The 21,499-nt window shown below is 44.1% G+C and overlaps 1 protein-coding gene across 2 annotated transcripts in view; it reads right to left on the reverse strand.

Annotated features, from left to right (window-relative positions):
• Nucleotides 1-16,492: 16,492 nt before the first annotated feature.
• FBLN5 (fibulin 5) overlaps nucleotides 16,493-21,499 on the reverse strand; it is a 390,190-nt gene continuing 385,183 nt past the window's right edge. Inside the window, exon 11 of one of the 2 annotated variants that reach the window (XM_078660068.1) lies at nucleotides 16,493-17,043. In XM_078660068.1, the coding sequence (XP_078516194.1) occupies nucleotides 16,882-17,043 (162 nt within the window). In that variant the 3' untranslated portion in view covers nucleotides 16,493-16,881. The remainder of the gene's footprint in view (nucleotides 17,044-21,499) is intronic. The other variant, XM_078660067.1, reaches the window with a different exon arrangement.

A 21,499-nucleotide genomic window follows, 5' to 3' on the forward strand; every position in this document is an offset into this window, starting at 1 on the left:
TCTGATTCCAAAAAGGCCGGCACCCCGAACCGAGGGATAAGTTCTCTAAGCAGTAACTTAGCCACTGTGAGGGTGTCGCACCTACGTGTAGGGTATGCCTCAACCCATCTGGAGAACACACAAACAACCACCAAGACATAGCGGAGGCGGTTGCATCTTGGCATTTCAATGAAATCTATCTGCATTCTGTTGAATGGACCTCCAGACCTTCCTATGTGACTTAGTGCAACTGGTGTTCTTTTCCCTACATTCAGCTGCTGGCAGGTCACACAACGCTGGCACACTGCTTCTGCTGCTATTCTAAACTTAGGATTGTACCAAGTCTGTCTAAACACTCTCAGCATAGCATCTCTCCCTAAGTGTACGGGACCATGTATGAGTCTAGCCATTGGACTCACCATCTCATTGGGCAACACTGCTCTGCCGTCTGCTGAGACCCAAAAATGAGTCTCACCCATTACACATCCTGCCTTTTCCCATGTTTCTTTCTCAGAATCAGGAGCATTTTCTTGCATGGTTGACAATTCATCCCAAGTATCAACAGTTTCCAGTATCATGGCTAATTCAGTTCTCACATTTATTCCACCCACATCCACCTCTGTGAAAGAGTAACCTTGTTCTGCGCAATACCGCGCAACTTCATCAGCATATCTATTGCCTTTCGAAACAAAGTCCTCATTTTTGGTATGTGCGATGCACTTTACAACTGCGATACTTGCTGGACATTGCAATGCTTCTAACAACAAGCGCACAAACTCTCCATTGCGAATGGGAGAGCCTGAAGAAGTCATGAACCCTCTTTGAGACCATAACTGCCCGTAATCATGAACTACCCCAAACCCGTATTGGCTGTCGGTGTAGATGGTGACTCGAATTTGATTGCCTGCTAAGCAAGCACGTGTTAGGGCAATAATCTCGGCTACCTGAGCGGAGTGTACTCCTTCCAGGCACCCAGCTTCCACAACTCCTTCAATTGTACAAACAGCATAAGCTGCTCTCAACTGCCCAACTTCGTCTCTTACACATGAGCCATCGACAAAGAAAACTTCATCTGGGTCCGTCAGTGGCTCATCCACGATGTCGGGTCTGGGTTTGGTGCATAGTTCAGTCACATCGAGACAGTCATGGTCTGTATATTCATCATCATCATCAATATCATTTGGAAGTGGCATTAAGGTAGCAGGGTTCAAAACAGAGCATCTCTTGAGGGTCACGTTCTCTGCAGCAAGAATAACTTGCTCATAGCGCGTGAGCCTGCTATTGGTCAGATGCTGTGTTTTGGTCCTGGTCATCAACAGTTCAACAGAATGTGGCACGCACACCTCTAACGGGTGCCCCATAACGATATTTTCACATCTCTCAATGCTGACACCCGTTGCAGCAACGGATTTGAGACATCCGGGCAACGCTGCGGCTACTGGGTCTAAAGTAGCTGAAAAATAAGCAACTGGTCTACGGGCATTCCCATGGATTTGGACCAACACAGACAACGCACAACCTTCTCTCTCACAACAGTAAAGAAAGAATTGTTTATTGTAATCAGGCATTCCCAATGCCGGAGCACGACACAGGTCCTCTCTCAGCTGTAAGAATGCCATCAAACAGTCTTTGTCCCATGGTACCGGATCACTCACCTCTTTGTGCGTCAGTTTTTGCAAGGGCTTTGCTTTCAGTGAAAAGTTCACGATCCACTGTCGGCAATAACCCACCATCCCTAGGAACATCCTGACCTCTCTCTGTGTCTGAGGCGCGTTCATTTTCATGATCGCCTCTATCCTGTCTGGTGACACCTTTCGTTTGCCTTTCTCAATTCTGTGTCCCAAGTACTGTACTTCTGTCAGGCAGTACTGCAATTTTCCCGGGGACACCTTGTGCCCATTGGCAGCTAGGTGATTTAACAAAGCAATGGAATCTTCCCTGCAAGCTTCTTCTGTTTCTGACGCCACAAGGAGGTCGTCTATGTACTGGACCAGAACTGACTTCTGGGGCAGCACTAGACTTTCAAGATTTTTCTTCAGAAGCTGGTTAAAGATCGATGGACTCTCTGTATACCCCTGAGGGATACGACACCATGTTAGGACGCGATTTTCCAGCTTAAATGCGAAAAGAAAATGGCTATCTTCGTCCAAAGGGATCGAAAAGAAAGCCTGACAAAGATCTATCACAGTGAACCACTCTGCTTGGAATGGAATCTGAAACAGTATCACTGATGGATTCGGTACCACTGGACAACATGAAACGACTATGTTATTAATCTTTCGAAGGTCCTGCACTATCCGAAATTTCCCATTTGGTTTCTGCAGACCCATAATCGGGGAGTTACATGGACTACCCACGATTTCTTTCAGTATTCCCTGTTTAATCATGGACTCGATCACGGGTTTTATGCCTGCAATCGTTTCTGGAGTCAATTTATACTGGGGTGTTCTTGGGAACTCAGCATGCGGTTTCACTACAATTTTCACTGGGTCCACCCCTTTGACTAATCCAATCTCTTCCCCAGTGAAATCCCATACCTCTGATGCCACTGTCTCCCTCAAATCCCAGGGAAGCTCGTCTACTGTCAAAGTAGGGTACAGCTCCACACATATTCTTGAGTTTGCAACTTTGAAATCTGCATCATCATCATTAGTCAATACCTCCACTCCCTGGGGTGTACAATATATAGTACAATTCAATTTGCACAACAGGTCTCTTCCTAGCAGACACACAGGGCTTGAATCGCAAACCACAAATTGGTGCTCATCGCTGTACTTCCCTATTTTCACCTGTACCGGTTCTGTCAATTGGCTGGTTATTCTCCTGTTTGCGACCCCTACCACCTGTATGGTCTCTCCAGACATGGGCAGGTCTGGAACTGCAGCTGATCTGATCGTGGATCTAGTGGCTCCTGTGTCCACCAGAAATGTCGTAGGGCACCCTGCTACTTCTGCTTCCACATAGGGTCCCCTCTGATCTACCTCTAAGGCTGCCCCAAGGGTGCAGTCTTCTCTTTCCACTCTCTGTCCGGTTAATGGGTCCACATAATAGCATTCTTCACCTTCCACAAACAGGGGCATTTGTCTATAGGTCTTACCCATACTCCCTACTCGAGGAGGTTGCGGGAACTGGGCTCGGGGAGGAGCCCCCCCCCCTTTGAGCACCTTTCCTTGGTATGGCGTCGCCCCTCTCATAGGTGCGCTCTGGACCTCTTCCTCCTCTATCTCTTGCTCTCCGATCTCTACATTGTAAGGGCACTCGCGTTTCCAATGCCCCAACTCGTTGCACTGGTGGCACCTAGTCGTTTTCTTCAAGGTAGCTATGTCTACTCTGGGTCTGAAGGTAGTACTCTCCTCATTACCCTTGTTCTGACTGTACTGCTTCTTACCTCCTGTACCTGTCCCTTGCTGCTGTTGTTGCGGTCCCCCCTTTCCTGCTGCCTGCAATTGTACCACCATCAGCTTCTCTTTTAGTTTCTTAGCCTTGGAGTCTACCTCATCACAGCAGTACCTGGCATATCTCAGTATTTCATCTAGGGGTCTACTTTGCCAACAAATCGAGTGTTGCTGAATCATTAAACTAATATCCGGTCTCAGTCCCAGGACGAACTTGGACACAAATTGCCCTATGTCCTTTGGATCCATTACATCCAAGCCGCTATACTGTTTAAACGCCTTCAGCAATCTCTCGTAATATTCATGGACTGTCTCTTTGGGTTCCTGTCTCGTTCTGTCTATTCTGACCCAATCTATGTCTTGCATTGGCACTTTTTCTTTCAGCCAAGTCATCACTCTCTCGAATTTTGCCATCACGATCTCGGACGGCCCATTAGTCCTAGCATCTCTCTCTGGCTCCGTTGTGGGCCACTCAGCGCTAACCTTGCATGCTGTCCACAGATCTCCTGGTACTACAATGTCAAACAGCGTGTTCAGATCTATCCATAGGACTTTTGAGATCTTTACAAACCTCTCGACTTGCTTGTACCACTCCACGGGGCTCTCTCGTAACTTGGGGAAAGATGTGGTAAAAGCAGCTAAATCTCCCCTACTCCAAGGGACATGTACATAGCTCCCATTGGCAACTTCACGCAAAGGGTAAGCTTCTATTCCCTGCTGTCCTGGTGTTATACCAATCATGCTTCTTCTGCCGGTCCCTTTCTTGGACCACCTCTCTTCCCATTTATCTAGTGCCCTCCATGTCCTTATTCCAGTAATCAGTTCCCTTATGTGTGTTTTCAGCCCAATCGTTCTCCTCTCATCTAGATCTCGATCTGAGTAATGTAGCCTGTGGTTACCCTGTAATGCTTTGGTTCTTGACAAGTCCACCATATATTTGCCTGCTAGTTCGACTAACTTCTCATGGACTGCTCTCGCCTTTCGTGTGATGTCCTTTGCCATATACAGTATTTCATCCTGTTCATACATTTCCATTCTTTCTAAAGGCAGGGTACCATCTACCATGTCATCCAGATCTGACCTTAAGCTGGAGACATCAAGTCTCTTGGCTTTTATCTCAGCTCGCAATATGTCTTTTGAAGGGGGCTCACTGGTCTCCCTACCATCCCAACTTCGAGCTCTGCGTTTGGGCTCAGGAGAATTAATGGGTGGCCTCCCTTGCTCCCATCTCTCCAGGTCCCATGCTCGGCCATCCAATCTTGGAAGGTGATGGAACACGGGCCTTTTATCCCTACTCTCTCTCTGCCCACTCTCGTCTTCTTCTCTCCTCTCACCGCACATCTCTCTGTTATTTTCCCTCTGGTCGCTACACTCCCTTTGCCTCGTATCGCTCAGTATCCGATACGATCCTTCCTGGTTCCCCATATTCCCTGGGCTGCGCTCATTTCTGTCATCACAGGGACTATGGTGCGACCTCTCACAACTCCCATTCTGTTCTCTGGTGCCAGGCACACAGTGTGGACACTTAAAGCTGTTCCTGTACTCTTGCGCTCTCCTCTCCCCTTCACTGAGTATTGGGCACGCCACCCCTTCACTCCCGGGGCCCCCGTTTTCCAGGTCTGTTCTACCTCCATTCCGGGCCCAATGGGTGACTCCCCTACTCCCTCTACAGTCCCACTCCGGGCTACTCTCCCCAGCCCCGCAGTGAGTTCGTGCTCTGCTGTCCTGACTTTCCCTTTCTGCTTCTGCAGCATTGATGCACTTTTGAGCCTTCACTGCCTCATCCCACTGCTTCATGTACTCATTTAGCTCTTGAAAGGATTTTCGTCCAGATCCCCTCAGATCCATTGGCCATCTAGGGCCCCCAGGATCTCCTCCTGGGTCCCCTGCTGTGTGCATCGGGGTACTCCACTCTCTGGGTATTGGCATCTGACTTGGGGAATTAGTGGTATCGTTCCTCCTTGCCTGCTCTGCTCTTTCTCTGTCTTTCCGTTTCCGTTCTTCCCCTTTTGCTCTCTCTTGGTCATATATCGATATTATAGGACCTATGGTAACAGGTACCTGTAGTGCATCTGGCAATGGGTAGGATGTGGCGCTTTCCGTTTCCGGCGCTCTTTGTACCACAAACCTACCGACCACCTGTTGCACCTGACTAGGCTGGAGCAACTCTTTCTTTGGCTCAGGATCCCACTGTGAACTGGGAAGCGGTCTATGCTCTCCTGCATTGCCCCCCTTTTCTCCTTCAGTATTCTCGACCTCTCCCCCTGCTCTATTATACGGGGGTGGCCTGTCTGTCAGTAATCTGTTTATCAGGCTGTCCTCTGTTTCGCTCTCATCATCTTCTTCTAGGGGGCTTTTATTTACTGGCGCCTCTAACACTGGGTACAGTTTATTTATTTCCAAATTATGCACTCTCCATCTTTTAGCATCCGCATCCCACCTGGCATCCTGTACTGCCCTTACCGAGCGTTTCACCCTTTCTTGTCGTCTGTTCATATTCCTTTCATGCGCTGCCCTAAGCCATGCCTCAAGGGCTTCAAACTGGGTTGGTCTAGGCAAGGGTCTCTTTGAGGTCATGACTGATTTCAATCGATGTAACACCTCTAATCTGAACGTCCCGTACTTCGGGAACGTCAGTTCCTCGTTTCCTTCAGTAATCTTACTCCACTCTGATATCCAAAGGATCGTATGCAACCCAACATTTACTGCCATATAACGAGCTGGCGTACCCTCCGGCGGGGCTTCTTCCCCTTCATACGATCCTCGCCTCTCTTTCTTAAACAGCGCTTTCAACCATTTAAAACACTTCATAATTATGCGCACAAAATCCAGCCTCGCTACTCTGTTTACTTCCTGATGACAATCCACCAATCCTGTCGCGGCTTTGCTAGCTTGGCCTATCACAGCGCGGTCTTTCTCCTGTTGGCCAATCACGTCGCGACCCTGTATGACGTGTTCGCTAGCTGGCCTATCACAGCGCGGTCTTTCTCCGGTCAGCCAATCACTGCGCGACACCACCTGACGTCTCTTTTCTCCGCTTCGCAGCAGCACCCCTCCTTTCTCAACTCGTCTCCCGGTTATGCATGCGTCCCATTCATACACTGAAAAATGACTACTTCCGACCAAGCGGTCACTTCTCTCGACTGTACGTCCACAGTCTATCTGTAATTGTCAACACAACTGACGAGATGTCTATCGTCTTTCTGATAGGTTACTTACACACACAGTAACTTCCGACCAGCGTCCGTTACTCACGCACTCACTCTTACGTTCCCCCTATCTCGGTCTCTCGGGTGATCAATGGTACCTCATGACCCCCTTCACTCTAGTTGACAATTACTCTGGGTGTCCGATACACCCGAACCACTTAAGCTCTCCTTGAACTTAAGATTTCCACCGGTTGCGCGCGCTCACAACCTGTTCCACAGTCACTCTACAGACATTCAACTCCGCCAGACATTACAACATAGATACAATACAAAACACCGCAATCTAACACGCATAACCCTTTATACTCACTCTCTCTGATACTGCTGCTTTTTCTGTCTCACGTCATCCGGATCTTCATCTGCGGGCTGTTCTTCCGATCATCGATTTCTAGGGGCCTTGGGGTAAGCTAACCTGGCCTAGGTCACCGTCCTCAAGAAGGCAACCATCCTCTATAGCTACCAACTGAAAGGGCGAGATTTTGATCGATACCTTATATCTATTGATCCAAACCTCGATCTGGTCGACTGAACCTTTATTGCCTGTCTTGGAAGGAAACAGTACACCTATCTGCAAGTTAGTTCACCCAATAAAGGACTCTACTCTTAAAGATCACGGACAACTTCTAGGTTTCAAAAGTTTATTGTAAAGATATAATGAGCTGCAAATACAAGCATCTCAGAATGAGATTCACGAGATACACAGGTCCAATTACATACATGTGCTCTCGAAAAGCCCTCAGACGAGCAACAGAAATCACTAACACAAGTTCTAAAAATAGCAAAGCTATCAGCATAGACGCATATCTCTCCTTCATTTAGGTTGGAGGAAAACAAACACAGGTTAGGCGTCCCTACCCTGTTCTAGATGGTATCCCTACTTAACCAAATCCCAACCTAACAAAGGTGTCAGCAATGAATGACCCCCAAGGGAAGTCACCCACTCTAAGTCTCTTGGTGAAAACCTAAAGTTCTCCAGTCATGACCCCTCACTGCCTACCCATCCGCTCTCTAAAGGGTCCTCAGGTCTCTGCTCTAACTCCACCCAGGGGTGCTGTCCCTAATACAAAACAGTCAACAACATTTGAGACGCCCCTTGCGAAACGCCTCTCACGTGGTGCAACTTCAGGCTTTTTCCATGATGCTTTGTATTGGGCCTCAGACGTTAGAGTTGACCTTGCTTCTCAGTCTCTTCTCCGGCCCGCTGATACCCCTTAAACATTCCAGAACCCTCCTCCATGTCTGGGCCGTCTACTGAACAGACCTCTATTCATTCACTTATAATTGGATCCCCCCTTTCCTGTTGCAGACAGATATCTGCCGCCAAGAACCCAACTCTCATAGACTTCTAAAAAGGCTTGCAACATTTCTCAGCCCAGACATGTACGTGTAAATCACTGCTAAAACATTTCAGGCCTACAATATTTCACATTATGATTATAGCATTCAAATTCTTCATTTAATTAAAGCATGTTAAACTCTTATTCTATTATTTAGAAAACATTATTCTAAATCACGGCCCATTAATGCAATGACCAAAAACGTTAAACAATCTGTGTCGTGAAAAGAAACACCTTCCCTTTTAGCTCCAGCTCTGGCCCTGAGGCCTACCACGTTCTGCGTTTTACCACAGACCATCTTATATGTTAACAGCTACACGACATAGATTCAAAATAATCACGTCTAATAAAATCATATAATGTCACACATTTCTGTATTAGTTCCACTTCTACTTAAATCTCTATATTAGCTATACATTTAGAATATAATTTCAGATACTATTAGCACTCATGGCATTTCTCATCATGACTTGTGCTTACTATAGGTAAGTGTGATGTACTCATACATTTATATCAGTTTGCGCTCTCTCACTGGTAAACTGATGCTGTGCCGATCAGCGAAGGGTAGAGCCGGCAAGTATGGCGTATGATGTTAAGACGTCAATGTGTGGTGTTGTTGCTTAGAAACTGATGCTGTGCCGATCAGCGAAAAGCAGAACCGGCAAAGATGGCGGATGACGTGATGTCGTCAAGGCGTGTCTGCGTGACTAACGTGGCGTGTCTGTGTGAAGAACGCTGGTTGCTGGTTGCGGAGACTGCAGTGAAGACGGGGAGAGCTCGCGCGTTGCTAGGAGGCGATTCAAAACATGCCGTTGGAGCAGCGACGGTGGGCACCTTGCTTAGGAAAGCGTAGGGGATGTTTAGCAAGTTTCACTTGACTCGCAAACAATGTCTCTAGTGTTCACACGCAGGGAATCACAGGAAGCTAATGTTCACACGCAGCAATTCACACGAAGCCATTTAAAACATGAGCAGAAGCCGATGCTATTACCACACAAGAAATATGAACCAGCTGGTTCAATTTGCCAAAATAAAATTGATAATGAACAGTACCTTATGTTGTACTTCTGCTGGTGAGACAGATTTTCAAGGTTTCTTGAGGAGCTTGGTATTGTCACGATGTAGAAGGTTAATCAGAAGTTCCACAGGAAGGAAAAAATTATCCGAGGTGTAGATGAGTTGAGGTCTCTAAGCGTAGGTCTGGTCCAATCGTCGCCAAAATGTAGTGTAGACCAATCAATGAAGTCCAGACAGGTAGAGTAGGGTTTGAAGAAGTTTAATGTAGTACATCAGAATAGGGACCTCACCCTCCAGAGACCAGCAGGCAACTGACTCAGGGAAGATGGGGAATCTTGAAAGAGGCACATTCTAGGATGGAACAGGAATGAAACACAGCAGGGCAGGAATAGGACATACAAGGAAAGTGGAGGATACCACACAGTGCTTTCCGTTCCTCCGTGCAGTCACGGACCGTACTACAGCCGCCCTGGATTCCTCTGTGTGGAGTGGCGGGCACCAGGCAGTTCCAATATCTTGGAAAACGAAGAAACTGCCGGAGCAGGAACCAGAAAATGCCCGGGCCACTTGACAGAACGGGGCCCCTGTAGCGCGTTTCTGGAAGCCGCGCAATTTATCCACAGAAACTTCTCCAGCAAGCAAAGAAGCAGGGACCCCAGCGGGGAATCAGGTGGAAGCATTTATTGAATTAGCTGGCATAATGCATTTCGGCAGACCTTCTGCCTTCCTCAGACGCCATTAACATTGCTGGTGATTCCTTCACCCATTTAAATAACAACCTGCCACAGTTTCATTGGCTGCGAGTCGTCACACCCCCTCTAGTAGTAGTAAAATCTTTATTCGGTTTCAGTTTTACGTGAAAAACCATAAAAGCATTTATACATTTCATTTACATGCGTTTTAACAGTACTAATAGATATTCAGTTCATTTAAAATTTATGACACTGTTACTTGATCAGGGTAATTTAATAATTATTATTTTGGAGATTTAGCCTATGTTTAAAAATACATTTTAAGAAGGTGCTTACAACTTTACATACATATTCAGAACTTAAAAATTGTAGCCACAACATGGCAGGATGACATTTTCTGAGGCCTAAAGTTCTCAACAGGGGGGTTAGCCAAAGCTTGCGGTGTGCGGAGTAATATTTACAGAACAGTACAGTGTGGATTGTTGACTGTTCGGATAGTTCATCACATGGACAGGCCGTTAGACTGTCTTCCCAGCTATTTCTGTTAGGAAATGCTACAGCCCTGTGAAAGATGTTCAGCCTGAATCTCGCTAATAAGAATCGTTCAAACTGCGAATCAACATAGGTTAAATATGGTTCCATTTCCAAAGTAGTCATGACCGCTAGAGAGTGTTGTACAGATGGTTTCTTAATCTCCACAGTAATACGTAACTCTTCAAAGTGGCTCAGCGCCTTTGCCTTGAGCTCTTTTTTGGGAATTTCAGCAATCATTTCAGGCTCGTGGTAGTACTCAGCCATTCCTAGGTCAGTGTGAAGATTTTTTACGTATGTTAACCAATCTATTTTTTCTACACGATCTAGAGTCATACAATCCCCAACAATATCTTTGGTGAGAGTGTTTTTTGTTGATACCCATATTCGGCGCCAGAGAAGTACGGGTTCAATTTTGGCCAGGTCCTCAATATGTGGTAGTCCCAATTCTGCATGACAGGCAAAGGTGGAGACTCTTTTAGGGACTGACAATAAAAATCTTATGAAAGTGTTCTCCGCTGCCTGGAGGGCTTTTATGTTTTTGTGACCCCACAGGCCCGCCCCATAAAGTGCGATTGAATGGCACTTGGCTCTATAGATCTGGAGTAGTTCAGCCGGAGGCTTTTTCCCTAATTTCTGGGCGAATTTCATAAGAGCGGCAATAGAGCGCAAAAGTTGATGCTTACGCGCTTCTATGGCCGCTCTCCAGTTGAGCTTCTCGTCTATCATAATCCCTAAATAGGGGTATTGGGGGGGTAGGTTCTAATTTTTCATTATTGAGGAAGATGCTTTTTCCATGTTTCCTGACCTGGCCTGCTATCATGATATATGTTTTCTTTATGTTTATGTGAAGATCTAGGTCGCTCATGAATTTTGCGTAGCTGTTCAGAGATTTTTGTAGCTCACGTGGGGTGCGTGCTAGGATCACCGCGTCATCCGCGTACAGGAGCGCGTGCACCAGTCGATCTTTCACACGGGGCAAGTCCAATCCCCCCCTCAACATCTCTACCTCAAGACCATTGGTATAGAGGGAGAAGAGGAAGGGGGCAAGGACACATCCCTGCCTGACGCCGCGCTCTACAGAAAAAGATTCTGACAGTTCACCCCGTACTCCAAAACGCACCCTGGAGGAGGCGTTGGAGTAGAGTTCTCTGAGAAAGGTCACAAGAACATTGTCTATTCCCATATTGGTCAAAACGGACCATAGTTTTGCATGGCTGACGCAGTCAAAAGCTGCAGAAAGATCGACATATACCATGTATAACTTCTCGTGCTTTGCCGACACATATTTTCCCATCAGCAAGCCAGGTTCAGGGCTTGTTCCGTTGTTCCGAGGCCCTCTCGGAAGCCATACTGGATATCCGAGAGGGTCCCGGTATCGTCCGCCCACTCCTGTAAACGCTGGAGAACCACTCTGCCTAGTACTTTCCCCAGTGAGTCCAGGAGGGAGATCGGTCGATAACAGGTCACCTCCTCTCTATTTCCCTTCTTGAAAATGGGCACCAAAATTGATTGGGTCCAGGATGTGAGTAGTCCACACTTCATTGTTGCGTCAAACACCCTTTTTATAATAGGGGCCCAAAGGTCTAATCTAAATTTTAAAAAATCAACTGGTACCCCATCCGGACCAGGGGCTTTTCCACTCTTACTGGCATTCACTGCAGTTATTACCTCGTGTAGTTTGACTACCAATGGGATTGGAAATGGATTGTCCTGATTTAGGCTATTGTTTCTTTCTGTAGGGCTGCTGCTGGGGATTTGCCAAAAATCTTTGCAAAATGATTTACCCAGGTTTGTCCCTCAATAGCTACTTCTATGCTTGGCTGATCTTTTATATCCGTCAGGAAAGGTGCTTTTACCACTTTCCAAAATAATTCGCTATTTTTGTTTAGTGAGCTTTCGTGCAGCTGATCCCACAGTGCTTTTTTTAACTCTTCTTTTCTCACTTTGCACGCCAGCCTATACACTTTTCTCAGATTCCTGACCTCCTCTTGATCTCTTATTGTTTTTATTAGTGCTCTCTTTAGCTTTTTATGGGCAGCTGAGCAGTCATGGTTAAACCATCCTTTTTTTCCTTTCCATGATCCCTTTCTGCTTCACAGTAAGGCAATCATTTACTTTTCCTAGGATCACCTTAAAATGGAATAAAACTTCCTCATCAGTTGCCTCAATATCTAAGCACTTCAGTATTGCTGATTGTGCTGCAGTTACAACCTTGATTTTCAGCTCATTTGGATCAATCTTCCCCCACCCAAGAGTATAGCCATTTGTTTTTGTGAGTTGTATATTATTCTGGGTGAGGGTGGACATTAAGGTTTGAGCTGATAGCTGGCATTGGTCCAAAATTAATTCGAAAGTTAAAGCTGAATGGTCGCTTCATGTGTTAATTTTAACTCTGAAATTCATGGTCCTATTTACATGGGTCGCTGTGGTAAGGATGTAATCGATTGTTGTTTCACTTCCCCTTTCGAGGTAAGTAGGGTCCAACTTCCCAGATAGAGGATTTGTTTGATTTAATATTACTAGGTCCAAACTGGACATGGTTTCGTTTAAGAAATCTCCCACCACTGAGTGACTAAAATGGGTTATTTGTTCTTCTGTTTCATACCCCATACCACAGATATTGCTATTTGGCCTTTCACAAGGATGATGGTTAAAATCGCCTCCCCAAACAATGCTCGGGGGTTCTGGCCCTTGTATTAATTTCATACCACTAATCAGTTTCTTACGTAGAACCCCCAAAGTTTTTATTCTCTCGTTTTCCACTAGATTATCATAAATGTTAACGAGAAGAATAGTCCTCTTTGTCTTAAATACCAATCTCAAGATCTGGTAATAAGGTTCTAAGCTAAGTGGAAAAACTACCAGGCCTGGTATAGTGTTTGATATGTAGGTTATCAACCCGCCTTTAGCTCTCCCATGGGTTCCTGCGATTCCTGCTGAGAAGTAAGTTTTATACCCTATCAGGTACATTTCTTTCGTAAGCCAGGTCTCCTGGAGGGCTAGGACTTGACATTCTTTAGCAAACTCTAAGACACTTCCATCCAGAATTTTTTCTCGGAGACCAGCAACATTCCAAAACATTATTTGAATTTTTTCTACTCTCCTGCCAGAGACCTGGCTTTCATTTGTCCTATTTTCCTTGTTTGGCACAGATATCTCCGAATCCCGGTTATATTCCTCATGAGTTAAAGTGGATGTAATGCCAGTTTTATTTCCCCTGGTGGAATTTTCCCCCTCCCTCACACATGGTCGGTTGGGTTGAGTCGACTGACTTTGTCCTTCAGTAATACAATTTTCAACTGGGGTGTCTGGGATAGTATTACCAAAAAGAGTAGCTTCTTTTGTCATGGTATGGTCTTGAATCGAAGGGAGATTGCTATCAAGTCAATCTATTCCTTCTAGACCACGCAGCGTTGAGAAGGGATTAAATGTTGGTATATTAAACTCTGGGAATGATGTTTGATAATTGTTATTCAAGTTACTCCAGTATGTCTGAGGATAAAGTGATTGCGGAGGTTGGTTAAGGAAATGGTTCTGAATAGGTTGATAGCCTACTTCTCTCCACTCTGGACGCTGTCTTCTTGTTTGATAGTGTTTAGGGTTATTTATCAGTTCTCGTGGATAGAAGTAGCTAACATAGTGTGTGGAAATATTATCTCCTCCAATGGCCTCATACCAGTCTCCTAAGGTTCTTACCACCCTATGATCCTTACAATTAATAATTATCACGTCTCCCCTTTTATCTTTCGGTCTTGAGCCCACCCAGACGGCGCGCCTTACTGACAGGATTTCTCCATTGGCATGTGCGGGAAGGGGTCTGTTCAGCTTCAACCAATAAATGGTTTTATTTTTTAAGGCATGATAATTCTCTCTGACCCCTTCTGCTAACTCTGGGACTCCTGTCATAACAATTGTATATGGGGCTGATTCCGGGGGTAGATCAACTGTCCTGCGTCTTGATCTTTTTGAGTATTGTGTTGACTGCTCGCCCAACTCTCTACTTGATATGTTGTTCGTAGACGGATTAGGATTAGTTGTTGGTAAAGGAGGATTTGTTTGTGCAGGATTCTTCTCTACTATATTTTTTCCCCTTTCAGTTGCTTTAACTCCATCTTTTACCTGAGTGAGTATAGCCCCACCGAAATTTGTCACAGGGAGGGCTGGATATATATATATATATATATATATATATATATATATATATATATATATATATATATATATATATATATATATATATATATATATATATATATATATATATATATATATATATATATATATATATATATATATATATATATATATATATATATATATATATATATATATATATATATATATATATATATATATATATATATATATATATATATATATATATATATATATATATATATATATATATATACCAAGTAGAGATGACAAAATAAATTGCTTACATTGTGAATAATAGTGGTGTAGATAGAGGGGTTTGCAAAAGAATCACCTTCCACTGTATTCATGCCTATTTTGTATACCTAGAAATAACATGGTGGACCTTAACCTTAACTGCCCTTTCCAGATGTTTTTGCCCGCTGCCACAGTTGAAATGGAACAATTGAAATCCATAAATAAAGTGATGGATGACATTCTTCAATTTATTACAGCCATTGGACACACCCATGTGCAGATTGTTTATCTCATCTGTACTGTTGCAGAGAAGAGACAGCCACATGCAGACCACCTTGGCCATGCCCCTTAAAGGCGTGCCAAACTAAACTACCAGGACAGCTCCCTTCTGGAACGGCTCGCCGCAACAAATACTTGGAAGCTACAAAGATCTGGGTTTGGAATTTAAATACTGATTTAAAGTTTGGCGACCCAGTCACAACCGTGATGGATATCATGGGCCAGATGTAGGTAATTCTATTTTACCGACTCATAAGTACCGAATTTTACCGATTCGCTATTTATGAATCGGTAAAATAGAAGTTCCGAGATTTAGGTAAATCCAGATGTTGATTTACCGAATCGGTAAAAGTCGGTATTTACCGAATCGGTAAATACCGACCGGTAATGCCCATTCATTCCTATGGGCTTTGAAGCCCATAGGAATGAATGGGCATTACCGATTCGGTAAATACCGATTTTCACAAGGGTGCAGGGGGTGTCACTTAGACACACTCTAGCACCCCCAAGACAGGTTCGGGTGTCATGTGGCAGGCATACCTGCCCTAAGGGCAGGTCTGCCTGTCATATGTAAATGTAAATGTGCACAGGTGTGCATGCACACATGTGCATGCACACCGAAATCGGTATTTTACCATCAAATAGAATTTGATGGTAAAATACCGATTTTGTAATGCTTGTGGGACTCAGAAGAGTCCCACCTACATATCAATTTTACCGAATCGGTAAAAATACCGATTTGGTATTTTACAGAATCGGTAAATTCATAAGAAAGGAACACATCAGAGCCAGTGCTAAGACATCTCTTTCGGAGAACATTGCATTATACAACAAACTAATAAAATATAATGTAAATCAATCTTTTTATATCCTTTGGGACTTCTTCAGAATCAGGCTTTCTGCATAGAATTTATTCTGAATTGGTCTTCAGAATCACGCTTTCCACACAGAATTTATGCTGAACTGGAAACCATTAGGCCCACATTTACCAAGTTTTCTTGCTACGCAGTGCAGCATACAAATATACAGCCCAGCGCTGTGCAAATGACAAATAGCACAGAGTCATACTTACAAAGACTGGCCTGCTGCTGGTGTCATCAACACTGTCCCACAAACAGACTGCTTTGCACAACACATAGCCTTGAACCTTGGCCCAGACCTTTCTAGTACAAATTTCTATGCATAGACAGCCGAAGAATGGCCTGACTCATTGATGCCTGCTTTGCACTGCAGCACAAATGTAATGAATCAGTTTCTGGGAGAAATCAATGCATCCTCCCTTGTTTGCATCTACTTCGACTAGGTCTTAAATTTTGTATGCAAAGTCGGGTCAGGTTACCTTCTACGGATGTTTGCGCAGAGCCGCCTCCAGAAACTAACCCTTCATACAAAGCTGCACAATTGTGGATTTGGCGCTGTGAAAAAGGCACATTTCCTACACAGAACTCCTTTTGCATTGGTAAACAAATCATTGCTTCTGCTGCTTTGGGTCATGCTAGTGCTGTGGAAAGCTTAGTAAACCTGTACATTAGATTTTCTGATTCCAGCCACAGGCCAGACTTCTCACCATGGATCATAGATAAGGATTTAAAGTAGATGAGGAAAATGAACTATTGTCCTTCTGTTTCAATCCCTGATCGAAAATAAGCTTTCATCAATTCAGTACCAAATCTCATTTATTCCACATTATTTCTCTGGCACCTTTATTGTTGAACATTGTTTACATTTCAAAATTATCGCCACCTAGATCCGTATTAAGCTTTTTATAAGAAATAAAAACGTATAAAGATTTCAAAACAACTTGTATAAAATGACACACCTTTAGGGATCTTCTGAGACTCTTACATCAAAAATAACATTGTGGAAGAGACAAAGAAAAGGACTCTTCCAAACAAGGGACTCTGGTCCAATGTCCACCGTAAAATTTGTATTTTCCTGTTTTTCAATTTTGAGTTACCGAGTTGGGACTGGTTTTGATAGAACAAAAAGTTCAACAAAAGCGGAACAATGTCTCTTATTTTAAGGAGAAAATGGAGAAATGCCTGACTTAAAATGAGTGAGGGGAGATGAATATCGTCAGCCGGATGACTGAGCTTCCTCGGAAGTTGACAACGGTGTTGACGGTGACCATTTCCAGATCCAGCGTGATGTCGCGAGGCCCCTTGATGGGACGGGTCATCACCAGGGTGGCACTAATGGGGCCTGTTTGCTGTGAACAAAAACACACACAAGCATGCGTGAATTTCCTGGGCGTTTAAAATAGGAGTATAAGTTCATGTATAACATAATTGTGTATTGCTGCAGGATGAACATCAATGAGGAATGACTCCATATCCATAAACTGTTTTCATTCTTTCACATGAAATGCTTTTACATTCCTCTCTAAATCAGACCCCTCGTCTCTTTTACCTCTCAGCATAAAAATGCAGGCCAAAACAACCTACTCAGTTTAATCAGTCCCACTTTAGGTCTGGCTGTATGATGACGTATTGTTCACAATTCTTAGTAAGCATTGGCATAGCCAATCGGTTTCGCCTTTGGGACCATATAAGTGTTTAGCCGTGCAACACATACACACATGGTGTGGCCAATCGCAGAGTGACACACACTTCCATAGACCAACACTGAGGAATGTGAAACTGGGGAGAAAAGGTGCTAAAAGTGACTGGTATCCAGCGTATTATGAGAGCGTTTTTTGCGAGATGATGGTGAGGATGCAAGATGAATTGTGGTGGGCAGGAGAAGGACCCGATAAAAATAAGTCCCCATTAATATCTATGGCTTGTTTAAATAAAAAAAGAACAAAATCACATACCTTCCCCTCCCTTAGGATCATCATAACCTTGGGCAGATATAGTTTGCAATTCAAGAATCTGTAGTAGTGTTCTGGGGGTCGCACCTCAAAAAATATACAAGTGGACTGGGCAACCAGATGATTGGTTAAAACTTTTGTGTATATCCGACAGTTGGCAAGATTCTAACGGTGCCACTAAGGGTAAAGTGTACCCTACTACCTTGGGTACACAGACACACAGGGGCCAAACACAGTCTCTGTTATATACGTTACAACATTATTATACCCCGGCACTATAAACATTAAATAGATAACAATGTATAACCTTAATAAGTTGGTATCATACAACTCAAAATTCAATATTTTAATGGCATACAACAGGGATGAGTTTGTACAAAAGTTTTTTCTTTTAATTTATGCAGATATTTTATATATATATATATATATATATATATATATATATATATATATATATATATATATATATATATACATATATAAGCCACCAATGGTAGAACGACTGGAGGTATTTAGAAAGGACTGATGGGAGTAACGCTGTTGGAACTGGCATTTGAAAAAGGGAATTTCCGAAACGCGTCATGCCTGCTCTTTTGAAATAAAGCCCTTTCCTGAAATCCCCGCTGTGACTCCTCTTGTTCTGTGGCAAGTTGGGAACAGTTTGTGGCATATATAGATATATATATGAACTGCCTTACCCACAATGCAACTGACGCAAAGTCCCACAAGGGCTGGACATGAGGCATAAATTCAGCACAGCTGTGGCAGTTCGTGTGCTGAGCCAGTGAACAAGGGCGTGTAGCCCGAAACGTTTGGCGTTTTTTGACGGAGGAGAAATGTGTCTGCAGCCCACAATAAAGCAAGGTTTTTCTTCAAACTGTGTTGGCATTTCCGAAAAAAGGGCAAACTTGTGCAAGCATTGAATTGCGGCGAGCCTTCGTCGTGGGAATGCCCCCCCCGCTTCACCTGCGGACCATGGCTTTCAAACCTGGAGGCCAGTGGAGTTTGAAGTCCGATATTGTGGGTAGAAACTATTGCGGGACACGTGTTTTCCTCCGTGTAACCCACTTGGGGAAAGGATTTTAATGTGCACGTATTTGACTACAGCTACCACTATGGATTATGCATGAACTGCCTTACCCACAATGCAACTGACGCAAAGTCCCACAAGGGCTGGACATGAGGCATAAATTCAGCACAGCTGTGGCAGTTCGTGTGCTGAGCCAGTGAACAAGGGCGTGTAGCCCGAAACGTTTGCCGTTTTTTGACGGAGGAGAAATGTGTCTGCAGCCCACAATAAAGCAAGGTTTTTCTTCAAACTGTGTTGGCGTTTCCGAAATAAGGGCAAACTTGTGCAAGCATTGAATTGCGGCGAGCCTTCGTCGTGGGAATGCCCCCCCGCTCCACCTGCGGACCACGGCTTTCAAACCTGGAGGCCAGTGGAGTTTGAAGTCCGATATTGTGGGTAGAAACTATTGCGGGACACGTGTTTTCCTCCGTGTAACCCACTTGGGGAAAGGATTTTAATGTGCACGTATTTGACTACAGCTACCACTATGGATTATGCATGAACTGCCTTACCCACAATGCAACTGACGCAAAGTCCCACAAGGGCTGGACATGAGGCATAAATTCAGCACAGCTGTGGCAGTTCGTGTGCTGAGCCAGTGAACAAGGGCGTGTAGCTCGAAACGTTTGGCGTTTTTTGACGGAGGAGAAATGTGTCTGCAGCCCACAATAAAGCAAGGTTTTTCTTCAAACTGTGTTGGCGTTTCCGAAAAAAGGGCAAACTTGTGCAAGCATATAAAAAATTGGATCAGCCACGGGCAAACCACAGGTCCCATAATGCAACCACCAAAAAGGAAGTGATTCTAAAATGGGCGGGACCATCGGAAGCAAAAAAGACCCTGAAAACCTCACCTGTGGCAAACTAATGGCTGATTTGGTGGCAGGCACACCTTGGAAGAAGTTTCAAGCAGAAACGAAACATGTTGGAAAAGATGCCTTGTCCTGTTGCTCTGCACGTAATAAATTAATGAAGTCAAGTTGGTGTTGCGACTCGTTTCATCTCCTGAGGGGGATTTGTTGTAATATAAGTCGGCTTGGTTCTGCCGAGGAGAAAACGCACAGCCTAACGAAGCGCCAGGCAACCCCGCACTTGAACCACAAATGTTGGAACCGCCTAACGGACTGAAGGGATTGCGGTGCTCCGGGGGACTGGACTCCGGTATATGGCCCTCCGTCAGTCCTGAAAGTTGGCTGACATCGAGGCAACTTTAAAAACAAAAATCGGAACAGATGTCAAAAGGGTTTGTAACCACAACGGGACTAATATACACCACCCACTGGAGGGTAAAAATTGGATCAGACACGGGCAAACCACAGGTCCCATAATGCAACCACCAAAAAGGAAGTGATTCTAAAATGGGCGGGACCATCGGAAGCAAAAAAGACCCTGAAAACCTCACCTGTGGCAAACTAATGGCTGATTTGGTGGCAGGCACACCTTGGAAGAAGTTTCAAGCAGAAACGAAACATGTTGGAAAAGATGCCTTGTCCTGTTGCTCTGCACGTAATAAATTAATGAAGTCAAGTTGGTGTTGCGACTCGTTTCATCTCCTGAGGGGGATTTGTTGTAATATATATATATATATATATTTTACCTACTGGCGGTCGCCAGTAGGTAGTTATAGTTAGGATCGTTTTCCATCGGAAATCCGCAACATTCTATTGGGAATAACTTTGGCGCCGAATGAGGGATCTGCCTGTAATTTTCCTTAACTTTGCCTCGCTGCGCTCTGCTCCTTCCCTGAAAGTTTCGGGGGGATCCGTCAAGCGGGGGCCGAGATAAAAGGGGGTCCCAAAACGTGTTTTCCCCATGTTAATTTCCATAAGGCGGTTGGACTCACTTTTAGCCCGAACGGCTGAATGGATTTCCACCAAACTTGGCAAAATTGTAGGGACTGGTACCCCGATGTGCCTTTGCTATGTCTCAAGATATATGCTCCAGTGGTTTTTACGAAATTTTACTTTGAAAAAATATATATTGGGCTACATTGGGCTATATATATGTTAGAGCCCAAATGTAGCCCAATGTAGCCCAATGTAGCCCAAAGATGGCCACCAGAGACAAAAAAAAACAAATGTAGCCCAAATATCAGCCAGATGTAGCCCAACTATAGCCCAATGACAGAATGTCCCAGAGTGTTCTAAAGAACAACTAGAGCGCTAACAGTCTTACTTATGACAAAAGTATGGCACACCTGAAGTCATCTTGATTGGAATAAAGTGATAACACTTAAAACATTTAATTTGCAAAGGAACAAAATGAGGGGGTTCATTTTGCCACAGAAATTATGATTAGTGCTGAAGAAAGAAAAATTAGGGCACATTTTGAGTGACTTCTCAAATCCTCTTATATTTCATTAAAAAAATTCTGATATGCAGTCTCCCAAGATGGCCACCAGCGACAAAAGAGCCCAAATGTAGCCCAAATATCAGCCAGATGTAGCCCAACTATAGCCCAATGACAGAATGTCCCAGAGTGTTCTAAAGAACAACTAGAACGCTAACAGTCTTACTTATGACAAAAGTATGGCACACCTGAAGTCATCTTGATTGGAATAAAGTGGTAACACTTAATACATTTAATTTGAAAAGGAACAAAATGAGGGGTTTCATCTTGCCCTAGAATTTTATATATATATATATATATATATATATATATATATATATATATATATATATATATATATATATATATATATATATTCACTGAAAAACCATAGGTTTCACACCAGTTATAGTTAGGAATTAGCATTTAAAAAACCTATTAAATTCACTGAAAAAACCG

The sequence above is a fragment of the Lissotriton helveticus genome, chromosome 9 (assembly GCF_964261635.1).
Source record: "Lissotriton helveticus chromosome 9, aLisHel1.1, whole genome shotgun sequence".
NCBI classification, from domain to species: Eukaryota; Metazoa; Chordata; class Amphibia; order Caudata; family Salamandridae; genus Lissotriton; species Lissotriton helveticus.